Raw genomic sequence first — 24,184 nt, 5'->3', positions numbered from 1 at the left:
ACGCTTCAAGGATACAGTCAATGATGCAGCCTCCATGAATGTTTCCATTTTGAGAAAAGTGGAGCTGGATGAACTTCCCAAAGCGACTGGAGTTATTGTTGTAGACAGTCTTAGCGTTTCCAAAAGCTTCCATGATGGGGCTGAAGAGAGGGAGGAAAGACAAAAACAAAATAATGTTTTTATTTGTATCTCTGCAAAAGACATTTTTAAAACACATCCATTGGTTTTCCTTCACTGGATATGTTTTGATCCAAAAATTGATCCAGATGCAGAATTAAAATTTTCCTAAAAACTTTCTGCAGCCTTGGTGGAAGTTTTCACTCTAACTGTATTTTCTAGTTTGTCATGTTTTCCCTCTGTATTCATTCAGTGACTAAAATATTTTGGATATACGACTAAAATTCAGTTCTGAAATAAGAGACACAAACCAAATATGCACTTTTTCTATTTAACCCATTCAATACTGTGGTTTATAATATCAAATAATAAAAAGGAAAAACATGTTTATGATGCTTTAACTTTTCAAATGTAAAGGGCACAAGATTCTTCATGAAGGCTATTGAAACTCAAGCAGACGAGGGGTCAGAGGTCAAGGGTCAAACTGTACCTGCTCTGAATGAGGGCCTGCTCCACCCTGGTGGTTCTCTCTGACACGGGAGTTCCTGCTGAGTTCTTACTCATCATTGACAGAAACTTCAGCAGCAGCTTGGTGCTCTCCGTCTTCCCCGCACCACTCTCACCACTGAAGACACAATGGACAGAGACAGATAGAGAGGATAGAAATAGATAAAGAAAGTATTTCATGTCATTTTACAAGGGAAAGCAGTACAACGAATTGTGAAAGTGCTACATCTGAAAAACAGAGCAAATTTTTAAAAGTTTCTAAATCTAACAAAAACCTCAGACTCAGAATTCAGCCTCTATCTAGGAGTCATAACGTGACCCGTGTTGTGCAGCTTCTCATTCCCCCACCAGTCCTCACCTGATGAGAACACACTGGCTGTCGTGTCTCTTCCACAGGCAGCGGTAACACTCATTGGCCACAGCGAAGATGTGAGGAGGCAGCTCCCCCATCTGGTGTTTGCTGTACAAGTCCACTGCGGTGCCGTCGTACAGTCCTGCTATCTGCTTGTAGGGATTCACCGCCGCCAGGATGGAACCTATGTTGGTCTAAAGGAAAAGGAAACATAGATAGAGGGAGGGGAGGAAGATTACAAAGAGAAGACATGAAAGATAAAGAAATAATATTTGAATCTGTTTTATACTTTTTATTTGAAACTCTTACATCCTGCACCCAAGCAATGCACACAACTCAAACTTAAATATGAGCGCTGCACTATAATTAGTTGATATAATTTCAGCCGATTCCCCCAGTTTCCTGTGTGCGCCTATACTCAGTAATACTCTTTAACTACTGCATATGGCCTAGTTTGCACAGAGCGATGTAGTATTTACGGATCCGTTCCTCTGGCCCAGTTAACGTGCCTCACTAAAAGTGTTTGTGGGTCATCATAGCGTCCTGCGATGCTGCCTAAACAGACCGGGTGAAACATCTGGGATGAGATTATAGGAGATAGGATTTTCAAAAACATAGTTGCCATGTGTCTGAGGGAAATGATTATTTTAATAAAGCCTGGGTAGAGTTTCAGAGGAACCTCAGTGGACTTCTATCATGAAAATAATCTCAGGTATGAGACCGGGACAAACAAACATCTCAGAGATTTTGTGTCCTTTGGGGAAAAGCGCAGCTCAGAATCAGTTCATAATCCAGCAGTTATCTGTGCTGTTTCTGTTCGAGTCAGTGAGAGAATGTGACAGAATGTGCTCTGAGAATGTTCAAAAAATATAAACACATTTTTTTAATGTACATGCAGTGGTGAGCAGTGGTCATGCTTCTTATCTTACTGCTTCAATGCACTTTCCTGAAACACTTAAGTTGTGTTTTTGATGTTTGAGAGATGTGGTATACTTTGTAATCTCAGTGAAACTGTGCTGCACATTCCGTTTTTCAGATATAAGAACAAATACACCCGTGAACATCACAGCAGACCCACAGACGTCAGGTCCATCATGGTGGTGCAGGGTAAACTCGCAGATTGAGACGGCGCGGGGCCTTACATAGATGTTGTCATTCTGGTAGCGCAGGAACAGGTTGTGCATGATGGCGGCTTCGTGCAGCTCTGCCAGTGTGGACATGTCCTCCACCCCGTGGACGCTGCTGGGGTGCATGGCGAACACCGTCTCCCTGTTCAGCTCCGCCATCTGTAGGTAGATCACCTGCAGCAACACAGACACACACTCATGAAACATGAAAGCATGGATGACAGACAGATTCAGGAGAAGATGGACGAATCATTCCAGTCAAAGCAACAGACTGAATCCCTGATGTGTGTCTGTCGTCAGGTAGAACGTCCCCGTCTGATAAGCTTCTTACTCTCTCCACGTCAAATCTATCCAATTACATGCAGCGGTAAAGTAAATGTGAGGACGCCCTTCTCTTGACTATGAAGGCCTGTTTGTAAATGGATGATTTGAAATGGGAGCAATAGAGAAGACAAAGAATGTAGCGTCTCATAAAAACAACAGACAACAACAGACTGTGGCTATCACAACTCTAATGGACCAGGCATGAGATAAGAGAACAGACTTTCTACGACTGTGTTGGTCACTTGCTGGGAAGCAATGTTTAGATCAATACTGATGGAAACGGGGGGGGGGGGGTCCTTATACATTACTGCTGGATGTTCTGGTGAATTCCACTGGGAGGCGGAGATGTGCTGAGTCAGCACAGAGGGGCTGCAGGAGCTCTATGGGAGCTGGTTGCAGAGTGTATGATGGTTTTTCATAATAATAATAATAATAAATAATGTGTTTATACTGAGACAAGAATTATAAAAACTGTATCTAATAAAGCACTTTTCAAGATCCACATTACAAAGTCCTTTACAATGGCAGCCAAAAGGAAACAGACTTAATAAAATTCATAAAATCCTCAGTTTTAAAATTAAACAGGAATAAGGAAGGTCCTTCCAGAGCCTCGGGCCCCCTGACTGGGATGGAAACACCAACCTTCTGTTTTGGGGACAACCGCTCTACCCCTCCGCCGCAGCCACCCTACTACCCTCGAAACAAAGTACACCCCCGACTATTTGATAAGATAAATCCAATCAACAGATGAATACAGTCACATGGTTGCTCATCGTGGGAACTCTTAGGTCTTGGCTCTGTGCCTGGAGGTCATGTATGTTGTGATTTGGTGCGATACACATAAATGAAACAGAATTTAAATGAATCTGTGAAATCTGTCAAATCATAAAGGGCCACTTCAGCTCTGTGCGGTTGACAGAAAATGGGCGTGTGCTGAGGCCAAAGCATGATATCAATGTCGTCACCAGTGGGTTCACTCAGAGTTTCATGGTATTAAGGTTTGTGAAAGGTTCTTCGGGGAGAAAAGCAGCACGTGCACTGATGTCATCCATCGAGCAGAAGCGTACAGATTTACAGCCAGATGTCCGCAAGCATTTGTCTCTAACCCCACCCACCAGCTCTCCTCTCTGGCAAATTGGCCTGGATTCACCAGGCAGGGCCGAACCGGCTAATAAATCAAACAGGATTTTCACTTGTTTTACATCCTTAATCAGAATTATCGTTTTACACTCAGTTACGTCAGTCACTTAATGGGATTGATGTCATTGTGAGCAGCTGGCCACATCATGGCAGTGGATTTATACTGGATCATTTACTCTACTTCATTTTTTTTACTTCCGCCAGGTTTTGATTGTTTGCAGGGTCTCACAAAAACTACTTGACCGATTTCCATGTATTTTTGTGCAGGAGTGGGACATCACCCAAGAAAGAATTCATTAAATATTTGTGTTGATCTGGATCCTTTTCACTTTCTTTAGCATTAAGAGATGGGGCGTTTTTTTTTACATTTTTTTTTATTACTCGTCTATCTTGACCTTTGAATTGACTGATATTTATGAATTTGTGAAATTTGGTGCAGATTCGAATAAAAATCTGTATGTAGTGAATTTAAACGCATTTCCATTAGGGGACTGTTGGGCCTTGATAGAGATAAACACTCACCCTAGTACATATGGGACATTTATTACAAGTTTAACTGCCTGCTCTCGAATCTGAGTTTACTTTCTGCAGACACTGATGGAGACAATGTGTCCGAAGCGTATTCAAATAAACGGCAGAAATCTGGGATACGTCTCCTTCGAGTGTTTGCATTCCTCACATTCTACAAGCACAAGTTCAAAGTTCCACCCAAGCAGCTGAAAGCTTAGATAATACAGGAGAGGCCACAGGACAAGATTACATTCTGACTCTCACCTCGGGTTTCACAGGAGGAAAACAAATATGGATTAAATGAGCCGCGAGCTTGGAAAGTACCATCACGAATCCTCAAGTATTACATTTATCTCAAAGGAGAATTTTCCCTTCTTACTTTTGGTGGTGCTATCAGACACTGTTTGTCTGCCACTGCGTCATATTGTGCCACCCTTGTTTTTCATCTTCTCCTTACAGTTCGGATTTTACAGCCTCAGGGTCTTTGTCATGCCTAAAACATCAGAGAAGCTCGGGAGAAAACTGAGCTGGAGGTTCCATCATCAAAAGAGGTTTCACATTCCTCTGTTTGGCCCCGCTGTGGTCTTTGATTGTTTGGTTTGACTCTTTTGAGATAAGTCATCGAGCTCCGGCCCCATGGTCGAAGCAGTTCTCATCAATTTTCAACGTGTCATAAATTTGTTTCCAAATAATTTAAACAGCTTCCCGTACACGCAGCTAAAAGGAATCTAAGATGGAACACAAGAGTATATCAGATTCGAGACGCAGACTTATACTTCTTATCGTTTCCACTTCAATCTCTGTGAGGTCTAATAATGTTCTGTTAGTGTCCATTACAACTCTTGGACCGACTGGATTAACTTCACTGAGAGCTGTTGAGCCCATCTAAAAACACTCAAACATTAAAATGTGCAAAGACTTATCTAACCCAGAGATAAATAAAGAATAAATGAATCACAGTTGAATCTATATGTTCAAAATTCAAATTCTGTAACTAAATCTAAATTATTTGGGCCACAAAATGGTTTGAATTGAAATGATTAATAATCTCATTATTTCCTTTCTGGTCACGATTTCCGTTGGTGCACATCAGACGCAGCTTACTCAGTGTTAATGATGTGAGTATAATCTAATGACAGCTGGAGAGAATTTCACGCCACTTACAACAACATGCGAGTCAGGATTGATTAATGAATATTTTCGCTGCACAAATCAATCCTTTCCAAATGGAGCCTGGTGGTGACGCAAGTAACACCACCGGCCACGAGGCTGGACAACGAACAGGACAACAGGATACACAAAGGGTTGTTTACAATTTCAAATATAAAATGACTTACAAAAAACAAACTACAGTCCAAGCTACTCCAACAAATGTATACTTTAAACAGCAAATAGAGGGTGTGTGTACAAGATAGTCTATGGAAATACATATAATATCTACTTTGAATGCATAATAGAAGCAAATTATTATACATTAGATGTACAATATTTCATACCAGGAGAAATATGAATGCCTAAATAGAAAATATAAATATCCAATGTAATAAAATATTTCAAGTATCATCAACTGTTGTATTTTTCCAGCAAAAATCAAACAGATGTGATATATGTTTAAGTGTTGGACTGTTGGTTGGACAAAACATGAGATTTGATTGATGAGAATTTTACTTCTGATCAACTGCTCCATTAATCTTCTAATTGCATTCGTACTATTAAGTGAATCAAGCTTAGTTAATAAATACTGTTCTTTTCAGTTAAATAATTTAGACAGAAAATACAAAGTCTCACCAAAATGACCTACGGCCTACACAGTGGAACAGTCTCTGTAATGATGCTCTTTTCTTTTGTTTTGCCCTCAGTGAAACCACACCCTGCTGCTGCTTTGTTCAACCTGCTCTGCTGAATATTCACATGTGGGCGGGGTCAGGCTCCGTGTGTCAGTGGACTCATGTTATACTGACACATGTACAGTGTTCAGGCCTTTAGAAATAACACATGTGTAGATAAAAGAACTGAAAAACACACCGGCTTGTGGACACAAACAAAGTCTGTTCGTGCCTCCCGCTCCTCTTTCTTTTGAGTTTTTTTTACTTGAGTGACTCTCTGTCTTACAGTGAATCCATCTGCTGAGGGCAGATCCCACCCAGACCCCCGGGACATGGAGGTGGTGCAGGGTGGGGGGTTAGGATTATCAGTGCTGAAAACTGTGAACAAATAAATAATGAAAAATAGAGAGTTTCCCATATACAACCGAGAAACGAACTGACAAAAATCCCAGTGTAATTGCCTGTTTGGGGGATGGAGTAAACCCAAACCCAAAACTGTTTTTTACCACACACTCAGACACAGATGCTCACAATAATGTTTGTGTGAGCGCGTTTCTTGCGCGACCCATGCTCATGAATGCACATTAGTCACATTAAGGCCCACATAATGGCTCCTTTGACTAATAACCCAGAAAACACTGAGCGGCCATCAAAGATCTATTTTAAACCACAGAGACTGTACGGCTACAGGCCGTGGACGACGTGGTAGGAGAGAGGCCTCATTCGATTTTTAACTCAGGCAACTTGTTAAGAGAAGAACACAAAGCTGATGTATGAGCTCCATGAGCAATATGCACTGTATGAGTATTTAGCTCATAAACAGGCACAAACATAGTGTTTAGGTCGGGTCGACTAACACGGGAAGCAGTAGCAGCCATTTAGTTCAGGTGACAGAGCGTCTTCCTGCTTTTCTTTACATGTGCACCCGTCTGGGTCTAACTCACACACTGTTAATCCAGCTGGTGCCATCTGGCCACCGACACACTCACACACACGGGTTTGGGTAACTATCCTTCTCAGGACTCTGCATTGACTTCCATTCATTGTGGACAGCCTAACCAAAAGCTTATCCCTTAACCTAATCTCTAACCTTAACCAAACAATCATTCACATCGGACCCCTAACCTAACTAGGAGATCAGAAAGGACATTTAACCTCATTTGGACCAGGTTGATTTTTGTCTCCATGAGGTCATCTGGTCCTGACAAGATCAGTGTTTATACTAGAAAATGTCCTAAAGAGATAACAACACACACACACACAGGCAGAGGGATATTCAGCTCTTAGCTTCAGTGTGCGTCTGCTGCATCTTCAGGCCCTGTGACTGTGGTTTGCAGGGATGAGACAGTAATTAATGTGACAGCCAACAGGTCGGCCTGTTAAAGATGAGGCACTGTGGTTGAAGACACTCTGCAAGCTGAGCACTCGAGCAGGGAGAAGCACCTTAGTGCAACAACTGAATCAATAGAGAATAGTGCATCCAACTCCCTGAGGGGAAATGTTGAGAGGATGAAAGAATACCAGGACGCAGACAAAGACCAAATCTCATATGCATAATACTGTGATGTTGCCAAAGGAGCTGGATTAAGTAAAAGATTATGATGTTTATCTGTGAAATGCAAATAAAACCTCAGCAGATACAGTTTGTATTCCAGGAGCAGGGATCAGGTCAGGGTCAACCAGGGACCCTGAACGTGGAGATGCTCTGATTCTCAGACTCACATTCCTGTCATTCTGGTTGAAGAGTCTTATTAGGAGTAAGACTGAAAGGAAACACTCATGCATGTGTCCCAATGACTAACACACACTGAGCTCACATGTGAAGATCAGATGAACACAAAATGAGCTCACACATGTGAAGATCAGATGAACACGCTGCAGCTTCAGATCAGCTGCAACACTGAGGCTCAGCTCATGAGGAACATGACGTCACTAAAGCCCAGTGTTATGTTTCTAATGTTCTGGTATTCAGTTGTATTCAGACAATAAATCAGAAGTGGGGGGGTCTGACTTCTCTCTAAACCTCTGACCTGGTGCAGTCAATCCTCTCTTTTTCATTGGTCAGAGTTACCCCCTGCTCTCCTGACAACACATGGCTGACTTCTCACACAGCAAGCATCCCCACCACCGATCACAGAAACATCAGCCAGTAGTTCAAGCAAGACGACAATAAAACAAAATGTAGAAATGTCAACAATGACGAACCCAACTTGTTGCATCTATATAATATTATTCAACACAGGAACGACCGCTGGTGTGTCGGACCATGGTGTCATTGCAGTCTCCTGTACACAGCTGACCTGAGACCTTAAGGGGTTCACACAAAATGGTTATTCCTGTGGACTAACATAATCAAACATCCTCGTGGCAACGCCCCTGTTCCCCAGACCCTGATCATATCAAAGACCTGTAGGTGAGGAGCAAAGAGCCAATCATGAACAACGCTCATGACGTCTGTTTGGTATAAAAGCATTTCATTAAACAAGGGTGGTGCTAGAAGCAACATTTTTCAGGATCGACTCTCTCAAACACCAGACGTTGTATTAGAAGCCAATTTGTACGTCTATAGCCACCTCTCTTGGCCTCTCTCTCTCTCTCTCTCTCTCTCTCTCTCTCTCTGACAGGATTTCCTCCAGACACAAAGACCACCATGCCCTGCCAAACAGATAAGCCCGGGCCGACGACTTGAGTGACTCGTCACCAGTAGCCCATTCCTGTCATTCTTAGGTTTATTAAAAGAGGTGTTGATCTAACAACCGAGTCCTGAGACGAACCACGTGTGAGCAAACAATTCACATGCACATAAACACCAGACAACTCCCATCTCGCATTATATTACAACCCTGTAAATGTACACAGAAATCCAGGCGGGGACCTCACTGTAGGCTGTATCAGTCACAAACATATGATTTCTGCATGGGTTCACAATGTATTTCCTCGGCCTTAGGGTAGACTTACAAACATGGTGCATGTGAATCCTTAGAGTAACAAAAAATGCTTTGTGGTGCAGACTCAGCACACAGATGTAGCTTTGGGGCTGTTTAAAATGAATCATTGGCAGCATTAATGGTTCTGGGGGGGCGAGACGTGTTCTTACCTTCCCATAGTCGGTCGTGAGGACCAGAGACGAATCATCACAAGAGCTGACGGTGGAGGGGAGGAGCTGCTCTTTGTGTCTCAGCCACACATGGGCCCCCTGCAACACAAAGACCAGCGCAACATCATTAGCATCTGGACACCGGACATGTGTTAGAGTCATTGGCTTCATAGGAAAGGGCTGGACACAAACAGGAATTTAGGAACTTAGCCGATGCTATTGACGCATATTTAAATCATTACTGAAAACCAAAGAGGTCAACGGGGAAACCAGAGAAACATTAAGGACACATTTAGTCGTATTTAGACACAGCAAAGATTCAAAGGAGGAAAGCAGGAGTCAGTCTTTTTCCATTTTCTCTTTCCCTGAGCGTTGCTCACCGCTCTTTGCCACATAGCTACTCCCTCACCACAGCAGACTGGCACACTTATCCTCTTATTAAACTGTCACTGACTCTTTTCTTTCAGCCAGGCCTGCACTCTGAGGGTGTGTCCGAGGCTGGAACCACCACTCAGAGTCATACACACTCAGTAAAACTGTCAGAAAAGTCTTCCAGTCCTCGGCTTTGGGGCTAATTCTCTCCATAAAACAGAAGAGCTTGGGCCTCAAACCGAGGGTTTTTCAATTTAGCAAATCAATCCGTACATATGTTTCTCTGCCCATCACACTTTCTTCTTCTCTGTGTTTCTATCAGGCAAACCACAGCACACTTCTCGCCATTCATCCCAACATCAGCTCATCAGTGCGGGCATGCCTGGTCTCCTGTGTTTGTGTATCCATGTGAAGTCACCGACCTTCCCAGACATGTTTGTTAGCAGCTCAGCAACCAGTAGCAATAACAGGAATCTGAGGCTGATTGCTCAGGCGGACTGTCACTTCCTTATAGTGATGGAAGAAACATTTACAGATGCGCACAAACGGATGCCGAGTTCTGAATTCTTTAGGAAGACTTGGTCCACATCTACCAGGTTCAAACACAAGAAATGTGACCTTTATTTAACAATATTAGTTAATCAAAACATCTCATGATGAATATATGGCCTTTAAAGCATAATAAACTTATTTGATTTTCTTGCTGAGAAATAGTTACGGTCAAATCCGGCAGCTGGTTAGCTTAGCTACATCACAGGTTACAAACATTGGCTGCCAAATCCTCTCAACCTCTTAATTAACACATTATATTTTCCCTGTAGAAAACAAATGAGGTGTGAAAACGACAGTCTGCTGTTTTACAAGGGGTAACGAGAGTGAATGAAGCCTGTTTTCCTTTGAAAAGCCTGTTTGTATTTCCGCAGTCCATGATATCATCTATAAATAGTTTCGCAAAGGAATAATATTTTGTTTTTCAGAGTTAAGGCTCATTTATGCTCAACGTTTGATACAATCATGGAAACAGACGGAGCAGTACTCTACGTTAATTTCGTCCATATTTTGACACTTGTCTAAAAGCTAACAAATCCATAAGAAGTAGCATTTTTTGAGGAAAGACTTAAATAGTTGGAAAGGAACTGCTACTTCACCCTGTCAATGAGACAACCAATCACCTTTGCCTCTTTCTCAAGAGATCCTCCACCATCGCCATGTTTGCTGCTGATCTCTCGACTCTGCACTGCCCTCAATCATGCCAGCCTGGAGCATCTATCAACAAATGTGGGCAGGGATGTTTACATCTTTTGAAATGGCCGGATCTCTTTTTGTACGTAAAGGCAGCATAGATGATCCTTAGGAGTATGAGTGACAGATCAGTGCAATGTGCTGTGTAAAGACATTTGGCCTGAAAGTGGCCAGCGACACTCCATTCATCATCAGAAGTGCCACCAGGGCTGTGGCCGAAGAAGACTCAGAGCAGAAAGGGAATTGTGCGTCCAACAGAGCATAAAACTGTAGAAATCAATATGCATGGATTCCACTAGGAAACCTTATACAAGGTCACCACTTGCAGACATCAATCCTCATTAACTATTAACAACAGACTGCTGCGTGCCCGCACAAACACACACACACACACACACACACACACACACACACACACACACACACCCATTCTGTTGCACAAATGTGTTTACTAGAACAAAGATCAAGATGTTTTTGTTAAATGCACAAGATGTTTTTGGAGAAATCCACTCTGCTGAGTCACAGAGACAAACAGGGAATAGTCCAGCGTGAACAATTATTCTGAATCCTTTTAGGGAACTCGCTCAGAGGTCTGACTGGTCACTCGTCTTTTCTTTATTTTGTGATTCAGGCTTCCTCCTCGGACAAAGAGTCACTCGGCCCAAAGCTGCCAGTCTGAAAACCTACTTCAATCTTTTTTCCCTCTCACTCGGCTAATGGAGGACGGCTAAATGTGGCTCAGTCAAATCACAGGGGAGAGCGGTGAGTGGGATGAAGGGGGTCGTGTAAATTAGGAGGAGGATGGGGCCGGAGGGAGGCAGCAGAACGAGAGAGGGGAGAGAGGAAGGGTGCAGGCACCTGATAATGTCCCGCCTCCCATTGTCTGGAATTAAAGAGGCAGACAAACACAAAACACCAGGACAAAAACACAACACAGGTATTACAGTAATACGCATTAACACTGTTTCCACTTAATAAGAGACCAGTGGCGACTTCCACACCAGTGAGCTACTGTGTCTGCCTGGTACCAGTTTGGCATGCCACGGCTCGATTCAAGGAAAAGCTGCCTCACATGAGTTCACTGAAGTCCAGGGAGGAGATTAATGGTGCTTACTGTATAGATTGTAAGAAGATCAGTTGGCTGTTATGTAACTGGAAATCACAGGGGCTCCGATTCAGCAGATTGTGGCTGCTTCTCTTCATCTTGTAAAGGATTTTTTGTGCCACCATGAGAGTGGAGCTGACAAAGTGCAGACACGTGCAGGGAGTCAGGTTGATTATAGGATTTTTTAAACAGAAAAAAACAGCAGGCAAGCAATGACATGCAAACAGAGGGAGGGCTTTTTACATCACATCCCATGATTGCTTCATTTTAGACTTTTCACTGATGCAAACTATTACAGGAAAAGATTCCCAAGAACTCTTGTGGATGGTTCAGTTGAGTCAGAGTTTTAAATCTGGGTTTTTCCGAAAAGATAAAGACAGATAAAACTCTCCAGACAGAACACGTTATGAAACAAGAATCAAGCGACACAATAATTCACATCATGATGGGTTCATCAAATTAGTTCATTATTATGTAAAAACAAAAGCTCAAGAAGCTAACTCGCCCATATGCTCGCTCAGCTTGCTGCACCAGCGTCAGGCAGAGACATGCTCACACCAGCCACTATGGTTAAAATCAGCCACATCCCCATTAGACTGATACTGTGCAAATATATCCAGTAATTTTTTCAGCCCAGAATTTTAAATTATATTTGGACACAATCCATGAAAGAAAAAATGCTTAATCATGCTATGTTTAAGAAGGTGAAGAATAAACATTTCTTTATGCTCCCTGATCCGGATCTGAACCAAATGTCTCAGGTTCTTCATGGGGACTTGACACAAAAATGTCATGAAAATCTGTTGAGTGCAAAATCCTGCTAAATAACAAACAATCAGACAAACGCAGATGAAAATCCAAACACAATCCTGTGTTTGGACAACAGGATAATATCTGGCAATAGAATTTAATTTATCGGGTTCTCCAGTGACTTGAGCCAACACCAGATGTGATTGTCCATTTGTTTGTGTTGTTGAGCGTATGTGTGTGTGTGTGTGTGTGTGTGTGTGTGTGTGTGTGTGTGTGTTTGTGTGTGTGTGTGTGTGTGTGCGTGCGTGCGTCCAAAGACTCTGAAGCCAGAGGGCACAGAAGTCGGGATGCATTGTCTCAGCAACAGATGGTCACACTAAAACTCCTCCCCCTTGTCCCCTCCATCTCCAGGAGCTCTGTCACAGTGTCGGGACAAAAGCAGCCACCTCTGACTCAGAGCTCAGACGTTAACCAGGCAGAAATATTCAAAACAAGGCCAGCCGGGACGCAGAGGAACATGGGTATCGGCTTATGTTTAGCCCCCCGGACTGGATTCACCTGCTGTAGCACAACTCAGGGAAACAGTCTGTGTACGACTCATTTAAAAACATTTAGTGGTCAGTTAAATCCCATGCCTCTTCTGTCCAGATGTTTGAGTTTTTAAAAAAGCACAGTTGCTGTGACGTTTCCAGCTCAGGCTACTTTCCAATTCTCAACGCTGCATGTCACCGGGCATGTGCCGTGATGCTGAGGCAGAACTGACTGACAATGGTGACCTGATCCACCAAAGACCAGGCTGCACGGCGGCGTCCCATCGTGCTGTTCTGACACAGGAACCACACAGGGGCCGAATGATGCGATCCCAGAGTCGGAGGCTTGGGTTTCTGCAGCTTGTTCGATGACATCCAGCTCAGAGATTTGCTAATGAGTGAGTGTTAAATATTTCAGTGTAAAACACAGGACGAGGTGCCAGGGCTCTTTCTCGGCTGTCTGCTGCAGTCGGTATCAGGTGATCGCATCGGCCGAAACAAAAGAGAAGCTAATTAACTCAGCCGGACGTGGACACAGCTGAACAATTAGTTATGATAAGCCAAGTTCTTGGATCGTGGTTTCGGGGCGCAGTGAGTCGACGCCTGCTCAGCGGTGTTGCAGTGAGGGCCGACCGCAGGCCGGGGCCGGGGCCGGGGCCCAGCTGAGGAACAAGTGCGTCCAGCTGGATTCCTGACAAGCGTCTCTTCTGTTGGGCCCCGGACGTAGAGGACGATAAACGTATGCACCAGGAGAAAGCACTGATGCAATCCCACTGAAACTCTAGCTGTAGCTGCTTTCACTTGTCTCATCTCTGTTAGGATGTTAGAAAACTAAACCTCTATTCTGGTTCATCCCTCTTTTTACAGCACAATCACAAAGAAGGGCCAGAATTATCATATGAATAGAGAGGCATGAGGAGAAGTCACTAACCCTGTGTGACCCCCACCCTGTGTCCTGGACAGATGTGCAGTCCTGGATATTGCGTGGCTGGATGACCTGCATTTAAAAAAAGGTCGCACAGCAAATTGATGCTGGCCTGCATGTGTCATGGTTTTCCTGGGAGACTAGAATGGCACTCAGTAAAATTAATCAAGCGTCACCAAGTTGGACACGCTCATAGAAATCAGTCCCCTAAATTTGCCTGATAAAACAACCAACCAACCAACCAACCAAGTAATACGTCTGTAGTAGGTAAAAAAATTACCTTTCACCTAGAAATACTTTACATACTTTACAAATATATTTATGAGAAAGAATAAAGGCGGTTTGTTTTTTGTTTTATTTCCAGAAAGGCTTTTTTTAAATGTTGGTTGAAATGAATTCCCAAGCTACAGTCACAGGAATGCTTGTAGCCAGCAGGATTTCAAAGCTTACCGGACAATGGAGAAACGTTTTGCTTTGTCTGTCCTAAAGGAACGTGAGCCAGAATCTGGGATTGTGAGCAAATCTCCTGATCGCTGAGCAAGTGGAATTGAGGAGGAATCCGCCAAGTAGTTGGTGAGATTAAAAAAAGTCTTCTCACAGGAGAATCTGGGGAAAGCTCCCTCTGGGTCTTTTTCATCACGAGATTTCCAATCAGGCAAAAGCTTCACGTGCTACAGAGCTCAGCAAAAAGTTACTGGATATGATTTCACAGACAGTTATTATTTATCTTATAAGCACAACATTTTAATTGGTATTTGGCAGGACATTGAGAATTCTACACTTTCACACTTTTCTGCTGTGCAGCTCCACTTGGCCACTCAGGGGTTAATTCCTGTTCTCCTGGGCTCTTCAGCGGTGGTTATTGAGGGAAAGGAAAAGTGTTTCATTTGCTCACTTGCATAGATTTTCCGAGAATCCCTTCTCACAGCTCTGCACTAACATACAAGTCTCCGGGTCATAAGGTTCATCACATAGTAAATAATTAATAAAGTGTCTGAAGAACACATCTAAGTAACAAACAGTGATTTAACACCATTGCACCTCTGCACCCTCCGTTTTAAATGTGCTTGTTTCTTTGTTTCCTCGATGTAACGTCTGCCTGATGCTGATGCTGTCAGTGCCCGCATCCAGCGAGGGGTGAGGGTGGGGAAGGGCAGGGTGGGTGACAGAGGGGGCGGGAGTAATCAGATGATTAAAGGCAACCTCTAGCATCTGTGCTGGAAGACTTATGAATTAATGATTGAGGGGAGAGGGGAGGGGGAGGGGGGGGGGGCAGCTGATCAGAAATTAGCTAATGTAGGAGGAGGAGCCCCACAGGGAACTGCTGGGCCCCAGTCTGGGGGAGGGGGAAAAAAGAGGTGGAGGGCTGAGTTCATCAATTGTTCTTGAGTCAGAGGAACTCCCTGAGCCCCCCTGCAGAGGAGGCTATAAACAGACTTAGAAGGGGGGGGGGGCGCATCATGTGGCAGCCTGACATGTGGCTCAGCTGCACAGTGATGTCGTCATGCATCATTTTCATGTTCAACTGTTTTTGTTAAAGCAGGAGGTCTGTGAACGACGAGGTTATTATGGAACCGTGCCACTGGGTAAACAGGGATCTAACTCGTGCAGCACAGAACAACTGCTCACAAGAAATTACTACATGGAGCTAATCAGTCACATTATCATGTCGAGCATATCAGCGACCACTCACTCACCGGATGAATTGTGACCATAACACATTCAGTTATAAAGCAATCTGATCATTCTGTAGAGTATATTTTCTGTTGTCTGTCTGTCGGGGGGGGGGGGGCACAAAGAGCCTCCCTCATTGTCATCCGATGCCGCTAATCTGTCCCCTTGTTAATAAGCGTACTGAGGAGAATTTATGTCCTCACGAGCTCGGCGGAAAGAAGAGGAGCACTTGACACTCCACCTCGCACTCCTTGGCATGTGGCTGCCTCTTTACAACCTTATCCCGTCTGAACACATTTCCATTCCAGTACTGTGCCACTGATATTAGTATTAGCATGATCCTGTGCTCGGGGTCATGACGCTGTACTTAACAACTGAAAAGGTTGCAGGACGGGATGAGGAGCATGATTATGGGAGATTTGATTGGATTTTCTCTGCAAAACTACAAGATAGTGGAATATTTCCAGAGCCAACTGTTCCCCCCCCCACCCACCCCCCCTCCCCCTGCCTGTGATCTTCATAGGGATCTAACCCACTCTGTATCATCTGTGGACTCTAATATCGGAGGACTGGGTCACACAGCGGGGACTCCAGAGATATTTCAGGAATGCTGCTCAGTCAGGACCGTCAGAGACTGTTTGACACATCACCAGGTAACCAGGCTTCTGTTACACTGCCATTGACCTTTGCTGGAACTTAATGTCGTGCCGAAATAATTGTGCTGGACACAGAGAACCCTTCTGTCTTGGTTTATAGTTTTTGACATGTGGTATATCACATGTGGAGCCTGGAGTCCTCCTGCAGGGGCCGCAGGTTTCTTTATGACCCGGCCATTTGCTGCCTGACTTCCCTGCTCTCTCTCTCTCACTTACACCTAACACTGACCTGTCAAGCAAAGGTCTAATGACCCCCCCCCCCCCCTTAAATTCTGCCAAGCCTGTTGGGATTTTTGGAATGTTATAGATCAAATCATCCTCATCTGATCAGCTTCACACTTGGCCTTTGTGTTGTAAAGGGCCGAAGACAGGGTCCGGGAGGAAGTTGGTGGGATTTGGTCATGTGATACGTTCATTTTCAGTCAACTTTGATTAAACAGGTCACCAGCGCCCTGTAGCAGCAGTGGCTGGGACACTGTGTGAATTCACGACAACGACAGCTGATTCTCGAGTTGCAACCACCATTAACACAGGCCAAGGAAAAAGCCCATTCTGCACTGCAGTGGTCACTCAGAGAAAATTTAATCGGCAACTTAATCAAAAACGAAATCAATGAATGATTAAAATGTTGCGACCAATAGCCTTCCAGAACTTTCATACCAGTCTCACAATGCCAATTACTCACAGGAGCTGCTTTGGCCGCCTACACGTACAGGAAGGCTGCCATGTAAAGGTTCATTCCTCCTTGTGTGAGTCTCATTATGTCAGTGTATCATGGTATAAAAAGCCTCAGGCCCGACCACACACACACACACACACACAAACACGCCCATGTTTAATAAAGCAGACTGGAAACGGGTGGGAAAACTAACAGGTTATGACTGTGGACAGCACCATGCTGGGTCGTTTGCTTGTTTTACGAACTAAGGTGCCAGTTAGACTCCTCCGGCCATGACTGTCCAGACTCAAGCAGTGTGGGATGTATACTTAAACTCCACCCGGGTGTTAGCCCTGAAATCACAACTGCAGCAGTAATTCAATCACTGAAACATTACAGTGTCTTTTAATATATTTTTCCTGGGGACTAGATCCCTTTGTTTGACTTCCACTCATAGGACAGCTTCGGTTTGAGACGCACGCACTACATCTTGTAATAGGCCGCCTCCATGCGCAGTAATCACAGGGGGCTAAAAAAGGAAAGTCAACATCTGGGCCGGGAGCAGTAATCACAGGTTGGCTGTTATTAAGCTGCCAGACGAGACCTCTGAACTGAGGGGATTTGAGCTTCACACACACACTCATCACAGGCTCACAGCGTGTGTCAGGTAGGTCAGCCAAGGTGAAGGCCGACACACATTTATTGTGCGAGGGTAAGAAGCGATAAACGGGAACTTTAATTTCCTCTGGCCGGAGCGTCCCGGACAAACACACAAATCTGACAGGATTGATCTGGATTGGAGATCAGCGTTGTACCTGCTGCAGATGAACCGCTGAAAGTCTTTCTGAGATGTGAAGATGAGACAGGACCGAATACACCTGACACGGCAACATGAGCTATAACATTTCATTTAGAAACCTCTCAGGCTACAAAGAGACAGCTTAACTGCAGATGTGGAGATGCTGCTAAGAATATTTTGTCATGGTGCGAATTAAACACTTTGTTGCCACGTGTTTAAACCCCTGGAAATGACTTTTTAAACTCAATTTAACGAACAAGATATAAACTGTAAATTAAGCCTTTTTTGCAGACACAAACTTCAGAAATTGGTTTTCTAGACTTTTGTTTGCCTTCACAAAACGCAGCAGGAGATTCACCAGGTGACTGTGCAATGATTTCTTCATATCACTTCAACTCCCTGTAGCAGGGAGTTGTTGGGATGTTCCCTTAGGTCACAGTCTTGTTGACATGGCAAGTTAGGGATTCACCCAGGTGACCTGAAGAGATTCATATTTCCGTGCAAGACACACCCATGACAGTCCCTGATGATAGGGATATACACACACACACACACACACACACACACACACACACACACACACAGACACACACACACAGGACAGGAAGGATGGGCGTTTAAGAGAATGATGAACATACTGCAGGGTAAAAATCTGACTGGTTTTATAAGGAATAGTGAAATTTATAGATTGTGCCTTATTTGAGAGTTCAATGAGAAGATTGATACTATACTCTTCACGCTTAATACTTCATATTTAGTAGTATCACTAGAGCATCCCAGGTTTGACCAAATATGTTTTTTTTAAACACTGGTAAACTGAACGATTTCTTTGAGGGCTTGACCGGAGATTAACGGGATTTATGGTTGAGATTATAAAGAGTCACAGAGGTTACTCATCTGTCAGAAGAGGTGCAAAAAAATAACATGTCCTGTTGGGTGTTACGTTTACATCCCCGTTCATAGAGCTAATACCTGTGACTTACTGCGGAGTCCATTGACCTTGGAATGAATAACGTTTGACAATGGAGACAAAAGCCGGTGTTTCAGTCTATATACATTATAAACAATATTTAGAAATTGGTCACATTTTTCTTGTCTAGTACAATAACTAGTCTAGCTTACAGCTTCTGTTAAACCATTTTGTTCCTGGTACAAATTAATTGGAGGAGAACGTGCTAACTAGAGAGCGCTACCTTCATGATAGTCTCTACTTTTGTGCTAAATGAAGCTGATCACCTGATAGATGTACCCGACAAATCTGAGGGTTGAATCAACCTTTTCATCCACCTCTATGCTAAAAAGGAAAAAAAAGCATTACTCAAACAAAAAAAGCCAAACCAGCAGAAAATACCACAAGATGATTGGTGAAAAAAAAGAAGTCACTTCATTCGGGATGATTCAGTTCTCTGACGCAAACTGTGGCGAGATGAGGGTGTCCCCCTCCTCTAACCACTACAAACACTGATGGCTCTATCTGAAGTGCTCCGTAATGTAGCGGGTTAAAGCTTAAGTCAACAGCGTGGTGTCAGCGGGAGGTTATGACAGCACTGAGCTCCCCATGTGACGGTCAGCTCGCTGATGGAAAGGGTTCAGGTTACTGATTGAGCCACAGGACATGCAAAAACAAGCCAAAAAGGCGAAAAAGGTGAAAAAGGCTGAATTCGCACACATTTGGCCAAAACTTTTCAAAGCAAAGTTGAGCCAGAGGATGGATAAAAAAAGAGTCGTTGGGTTAAAATGAAAGTTTCAAACCTTTTTTTGGTATTGAATGGTGGCTTCCAAACCTAAATCGCCACCACTTACAGTGACAAAATGTGTCATCATGAGAAGGTATTATCCTTATTTGGTGTGTGGTCAGACAACGGCCGTTTGCAATTAGTCCCACAGCTCTTGTGACGGATTAAACCACCTCCAGACTAAACCCAAGCTGCAGTTCTGCTGACGCACACATAAAACCTCTGCCTTGGTAATGCCCGCCTCTGTTTGTTCAAAAACAACCAGGTCTGTTAATTCACCACAGCGCTGGTTGAAAATCCCCTAATTTAAGCGATAACGCACACAACAGCCACTTCAGAGTTTATTAGAACAGCTGCTCAGAAACAATTCAAAAGGAATGCTCAACCCATTAGCCACTTTTTCTGGCTTTCCTTCCTTCCTTCCCTACATCCTTTAACTTCACTTCCGGACTTCCTTCCTCGCTCCTTCGGCCGCTCGCATTGGCTGGAGGTGAAGGGCGATGATCTCAGATTCTCGGCCCTATAAAGTGGCAGCTGGAGGAAGGGACAACTGGGTAGAATAGACCCTGCCACCGCAAGAAAAAATAGTCCGGCCTAAAGGAGGAGCGGGCTGGCCTTTCTCACGTTACCCACTTCACTACAGAATGCTTACCGAGCGTGCCGATCCACGGCTCCAGCTTCAAAGAGCCAGACGTAAACACCCCAGAGAGCTGTGAGGGATGTTTCAGGACGGTGTCATTCTATGTATGTGTGTGTGTGTGTGTGTGTGTGTGTGTGTGTGTGTGTGAGTGTGGGGGCAGTGGTGATGGTGTGAAACCTAAAGCCTTGGCCACCAACCCTCCACAATGCATGGATGACAGGCGGCCATGACCGGGAATTTCAGGGGTCAGGGAGAGGAATTTGGGATTCCCTCTGTCAGAGTATCTTTGAGAGGACGGTATTTGGTGTGTCACGCCAGGAAGCAGTTAGCGAGTGAGGAGAGGTCCTCGTGTGGCTTTACAGTGCGTAGCAGCTGCTGCTATAAAGGACCTGATTACCAAGTTTAGAAACGCACATAGCTTGGATTCAGCATCGTCAACAGGACGTTTCACAAAGACACAAAATACTAAGAGGAGGTGATACGTGCATGAATGTGTGATTGTGTGTGTTAGTGTGTGTGTGTGTGACCTCACAATGTTTTCATCCTCTGCAAAGACATGAAAGGGAGGAAGAGAGATAAATCAACTTTAAACAAACACTCACACAAAGGTTTGTGCAGGACTTTGCATTGACTTCCATTCTTTATGGACAGCCTAAACAAATCCGTATGCCAAAACCTTAACCATAACCAATTGTTGCCTAACCCTAAACTTAAACGAAACCACTACCCTTAGCCAGGACCTCAGAAATTAGCAGGCAATAGTCACCATGAGGTCTACTGGTCCTGCCAAAGTCAGTTTTAGACCTAAAATGAGTCCAACATTGACTTAGATTAATACTTTGCTGGAGACTTACTCTGACCATAGTTAGTACTTGCCTAACCCTAACCCCTAACCCAACCTTAACCTAGCCTGAAACCTTTGCTTTACTTAAAAATTAATGAATGTAACAGGGACTTACTTTTTGTCTCCACAAGGTAAACAATTCTGGCATAATGTGTAAACAGATTAAGATCCCCATAACCAGAGTAATACCTGGGCCACAAACACACACAGCCACACAAGCCTTTGTGTGGAACTATGTATAATGTTCATATTCTCAGAGATGTGAAAGTCTATGATGAACAAACCCAGCAGCCTGTCAGGCTCTCTGACACACTCAGAGTGTGTGTGTGTTTGTTGGGTGACTTCCACTCAGAGGATGGAGTGGGTGCGGATGAAGGCAGCGGCGGTGAGGGTTTTATGGATCTGTGTGAGCGCCTGAAAGGAAAGGCGGCGCTGATGGACAGGATGGGCCCTCAGGATATATCACTGACCTTGTACCTGCCACGCCTCTTTACTCTACCGCCGTCCCCTACCCCGCCCCCGTCTTCATCATCAGCCCATCTAAACACGTCAACAATCATTTCAACGATCTGATCTGCAAAGAGATCCTGCTTCTCTCAGACTATGGTCAATGGTCTAATTGTGCTTACATCAACAGTAGTGAATCCGACAATATTCATCCTGCTGCACTTGTTTTCACTGGTTGCTGTTTAATCCTTGTCTTGCTCCACTTCCAGAATTCCTGCTTAATTAAATCCACACTGGTCGCACTGTGGCATTCAAAACACTGGCTTCAGTCCATTACCCACTAGTCATTTAAAACCAGGGCAGTTCATTCATGTACATGTTGTTTTACACAGCTCTAAATAGTGTAGAGAAATACCTAGCTTAGTTCCACCCGTATGGATTTCTTATTTCTGCAGAGGTTGCAAAGGGAGAGTTTGTTTACACACTTTGCATTTAACTTTATCGTCGAACGAAACATAATGCAATCCAATGGAAAATACCTAAAACCTCTCTGACACTATAACAAGTAGTCCTGTTCTGTGTGTAGCCTTCCTTTAGCAGATCATGTTGTCCTAGTTGTAATGTAATGGCAGCTGTTCCACTTTTATTTATTTTGTTTATTTGTGAGTCCCGGAACTGAACATCTTGGAGACTCTTTGAGGAAGATCAGTGGATAGGATAAAAGCTCCGGCTTTAAGGTGAGTTTTTTTTTTTTGTCAGCTTCTGTTTCCAAGGTCAAGGATACACTTAAAATCTCAACTGGACTATAATATTGGATGAGGTCAAATGCTGCAATGTGCAAACACTATAAATCAATAAATTATGACCAAGAAACAATGACTTTCATAGATAAAGCCTTTGGGTCAAGACATGGCATAGCACAGTTTGTTATATCTCTGGATAAAAAAAAAATACACTGCATGAGTACATTAGAGAAAGAAAGCAGAGCCTGGTTAAAGTCAAAGAAATTTCATGGAGACTGGTCCAGGACGACAAACACACACACGATTACAGCAATGATATATGCTGAGCTGAATATACTTCTTAATAAAATCAGACAATGACCCACAATCCAGTTCATCCCAACCTTTCCGCTGTACTGTTGGTTTACAAAATAATGAAACCTACAGTTTAGATACGATACGATTGTTCTATATGGACTTAAGAAGAGCAATAACCTCTACAGGTTGGATAATAACTCATTAACGATGTATATCAGTAGTTTATCACTAGTATGAAGCTTCAGGAGCAACCTCCCACTATCATTTCTACACTGAGTCACAGCACATCACTGAGGGGCAGACAAGGATGATGATGACAGATGCACAGAAGGTGAATGGAGGGGACGTTCGAGGAGGAGGTGCACATCACTACACAATAACACACACACACCCTGTCTGTCTGAATGCCCCCCGCTGAGTCAGAGGTGGATGACAAATCAGACCTAAAGCAACGTCTGTGCACGGCCTCTCAGTAGAGTGTGAGTGTGCTGGAGTCTGGGCTGGTTTCCAGATGACACATCCACCCTACATGGGCACACACTCAGCATTTACAGACGCTCTCTGATGGAGTCTGGCACTGAGTAAAACTACCAAAGATTAAATCAAAATCAAAGTGAGGCACGGAGGATGACAGAGATGATGTTATGTGAGCGCCGGGTCAATGATGGACGTATGTGGGGAGAAATGAAGGAGGGGTTTTCAGTTAAGTTCCCACTAGAGCTGAATCCTGTGTGGAGCCGCCCAGTGAAACCACACCATCACCACTGTGAGGATCATGTCATACCAGTTAAATAGAAAAAGCATCATTAAGATCTTAAACCCAGCAGATGAGATATAAAAAAGCAGCGGTATATATTCCCTGTAGCCACAAAGCCTCCGAACAGGACTGAAATGCATCAGGGACATTTCCTATTCTGTCAGATTTGCTCTCTGTTATGATTTATTTATTCATACAACTTGCTGCTACCAGGAGCAATAAACATAAATAATAAAAGATCGATCTATCATGTGAGTCGGTATCGATGATTATCATTATTTGCTTTATGTTTAAAATACAGATTTTTGCTCATGGGTGAAGGTTGAGTGGTTTAAAAATCAACACATTTGACAAATCTGAGGTGTCATTTACATGTTATACCTCCTCATTAAACTTATAAACATTATAATCGATATATACTGGACTTATATGGAATGATTAGTCTTTTTTTATTGCCCAGCATTAGGATAAGTGAACTTCTCTCAGAGGTTGAATCTGGGAGCTGATCTGAAAGCAGCCAGGCTCAGAAACACAACACAACCCAACACGGTGCACACAAAACAAAGAGCCGCTGCGGCAGCGAGACGCCAAAAAGTGCACCGCAAAATACAAAAGCAGTTGTTTAGCAAGAGAGGAATCGAACTAAGTCACCTCGGAGAAGAACGTGTCCATTGGCAGCAGGTTCCGACCCCTCGTCTCTTTGTAGTCTGACTTCAGGGTACCACAGAGGGAGAGGATGAGGAGCCGCGCTGCCGACTGGCTTCCATCCGGTAAAAAAACTTCTCCTGTCCGGTGTAGTGTTCGCTCCGCCGCGGTCCGTCAGCAGCCGCACGGTTCCCGGTTCTGCTCGAGGACGCTTCAGAGGAGTTTCTCGCCTGGACGGTGCGTTCACGGTCCCGGGAAGCGGCCGTGGAGCTGCGCCGTGTCTCTGCCCCGCTGTCTGGGTCTGCCCATTGAATCCAATGGAGCCGGCACATTATGCAGAGGGGAGGAGCCTGCAGGGTCCCGA

The 24,184-nt window shown here is 44.0% G+C and overlaps 1 protein-coding gene across 1 annotated transcript in view; it reads right to left on the bottom strand.

Annotated features, from left to right (window-relative positions):
- myo10l3 (myosin X, like 3) overlaps positions 1-24,094 on the bottom strand; it is a 53,311-nt gene extending 29,217 nt beyond the window's left edge. The window contains exons 1-6 of the mRNA XM_062403397.1: positions 23,827-24,094; positions 9,001-9,099; positions 2,119-2,277; positions 983-1,170; positions 608-742; positions 16-140 (exon numbers count right to left, since the gene is read on the bottom strand). Of these exons, the coding sequence (XP_062259381.1) occupies positions 16-140; positions 608-742; positions 983-1,170; positions 2,119-2,277; positions 9,001-9,099; positions 23,827-23,847 (727 nt within the window). The 5' untranslated portion in view covers positions 23,848-24,094. The remainder of the gene's footprint in view (positions 1-15; positions 141-607; positions 743-982; positions 1,171-2,118; positions 2,278-9,000; positions 9,100-23,826) is intronic.
- Between the last annotated feature and the right edge of the window lie 90 nt (positions 24,095-24,184).

The sequence above is a fragment of the Platichthys flesus genome, chromosome 13 (assembly GCF_949316205.1).
Source record: "Platichthys flesus chromosome 13, fPlaFle2.1, whole genome shotgun sequence".
In the NCBI taxonomy this organism is placed as follows: domain Eukaryota; kingdom Metazoa; phylum Chordata; class Actinopteri; order Pleuronectiformes; family Pleuronectidae; genus Platichthys; species Platichthys flesus.
Note: the sequence above shows the minus strand (reverse complement) of the source record. Positions and strands in the feature narration are given on the sequence as shown.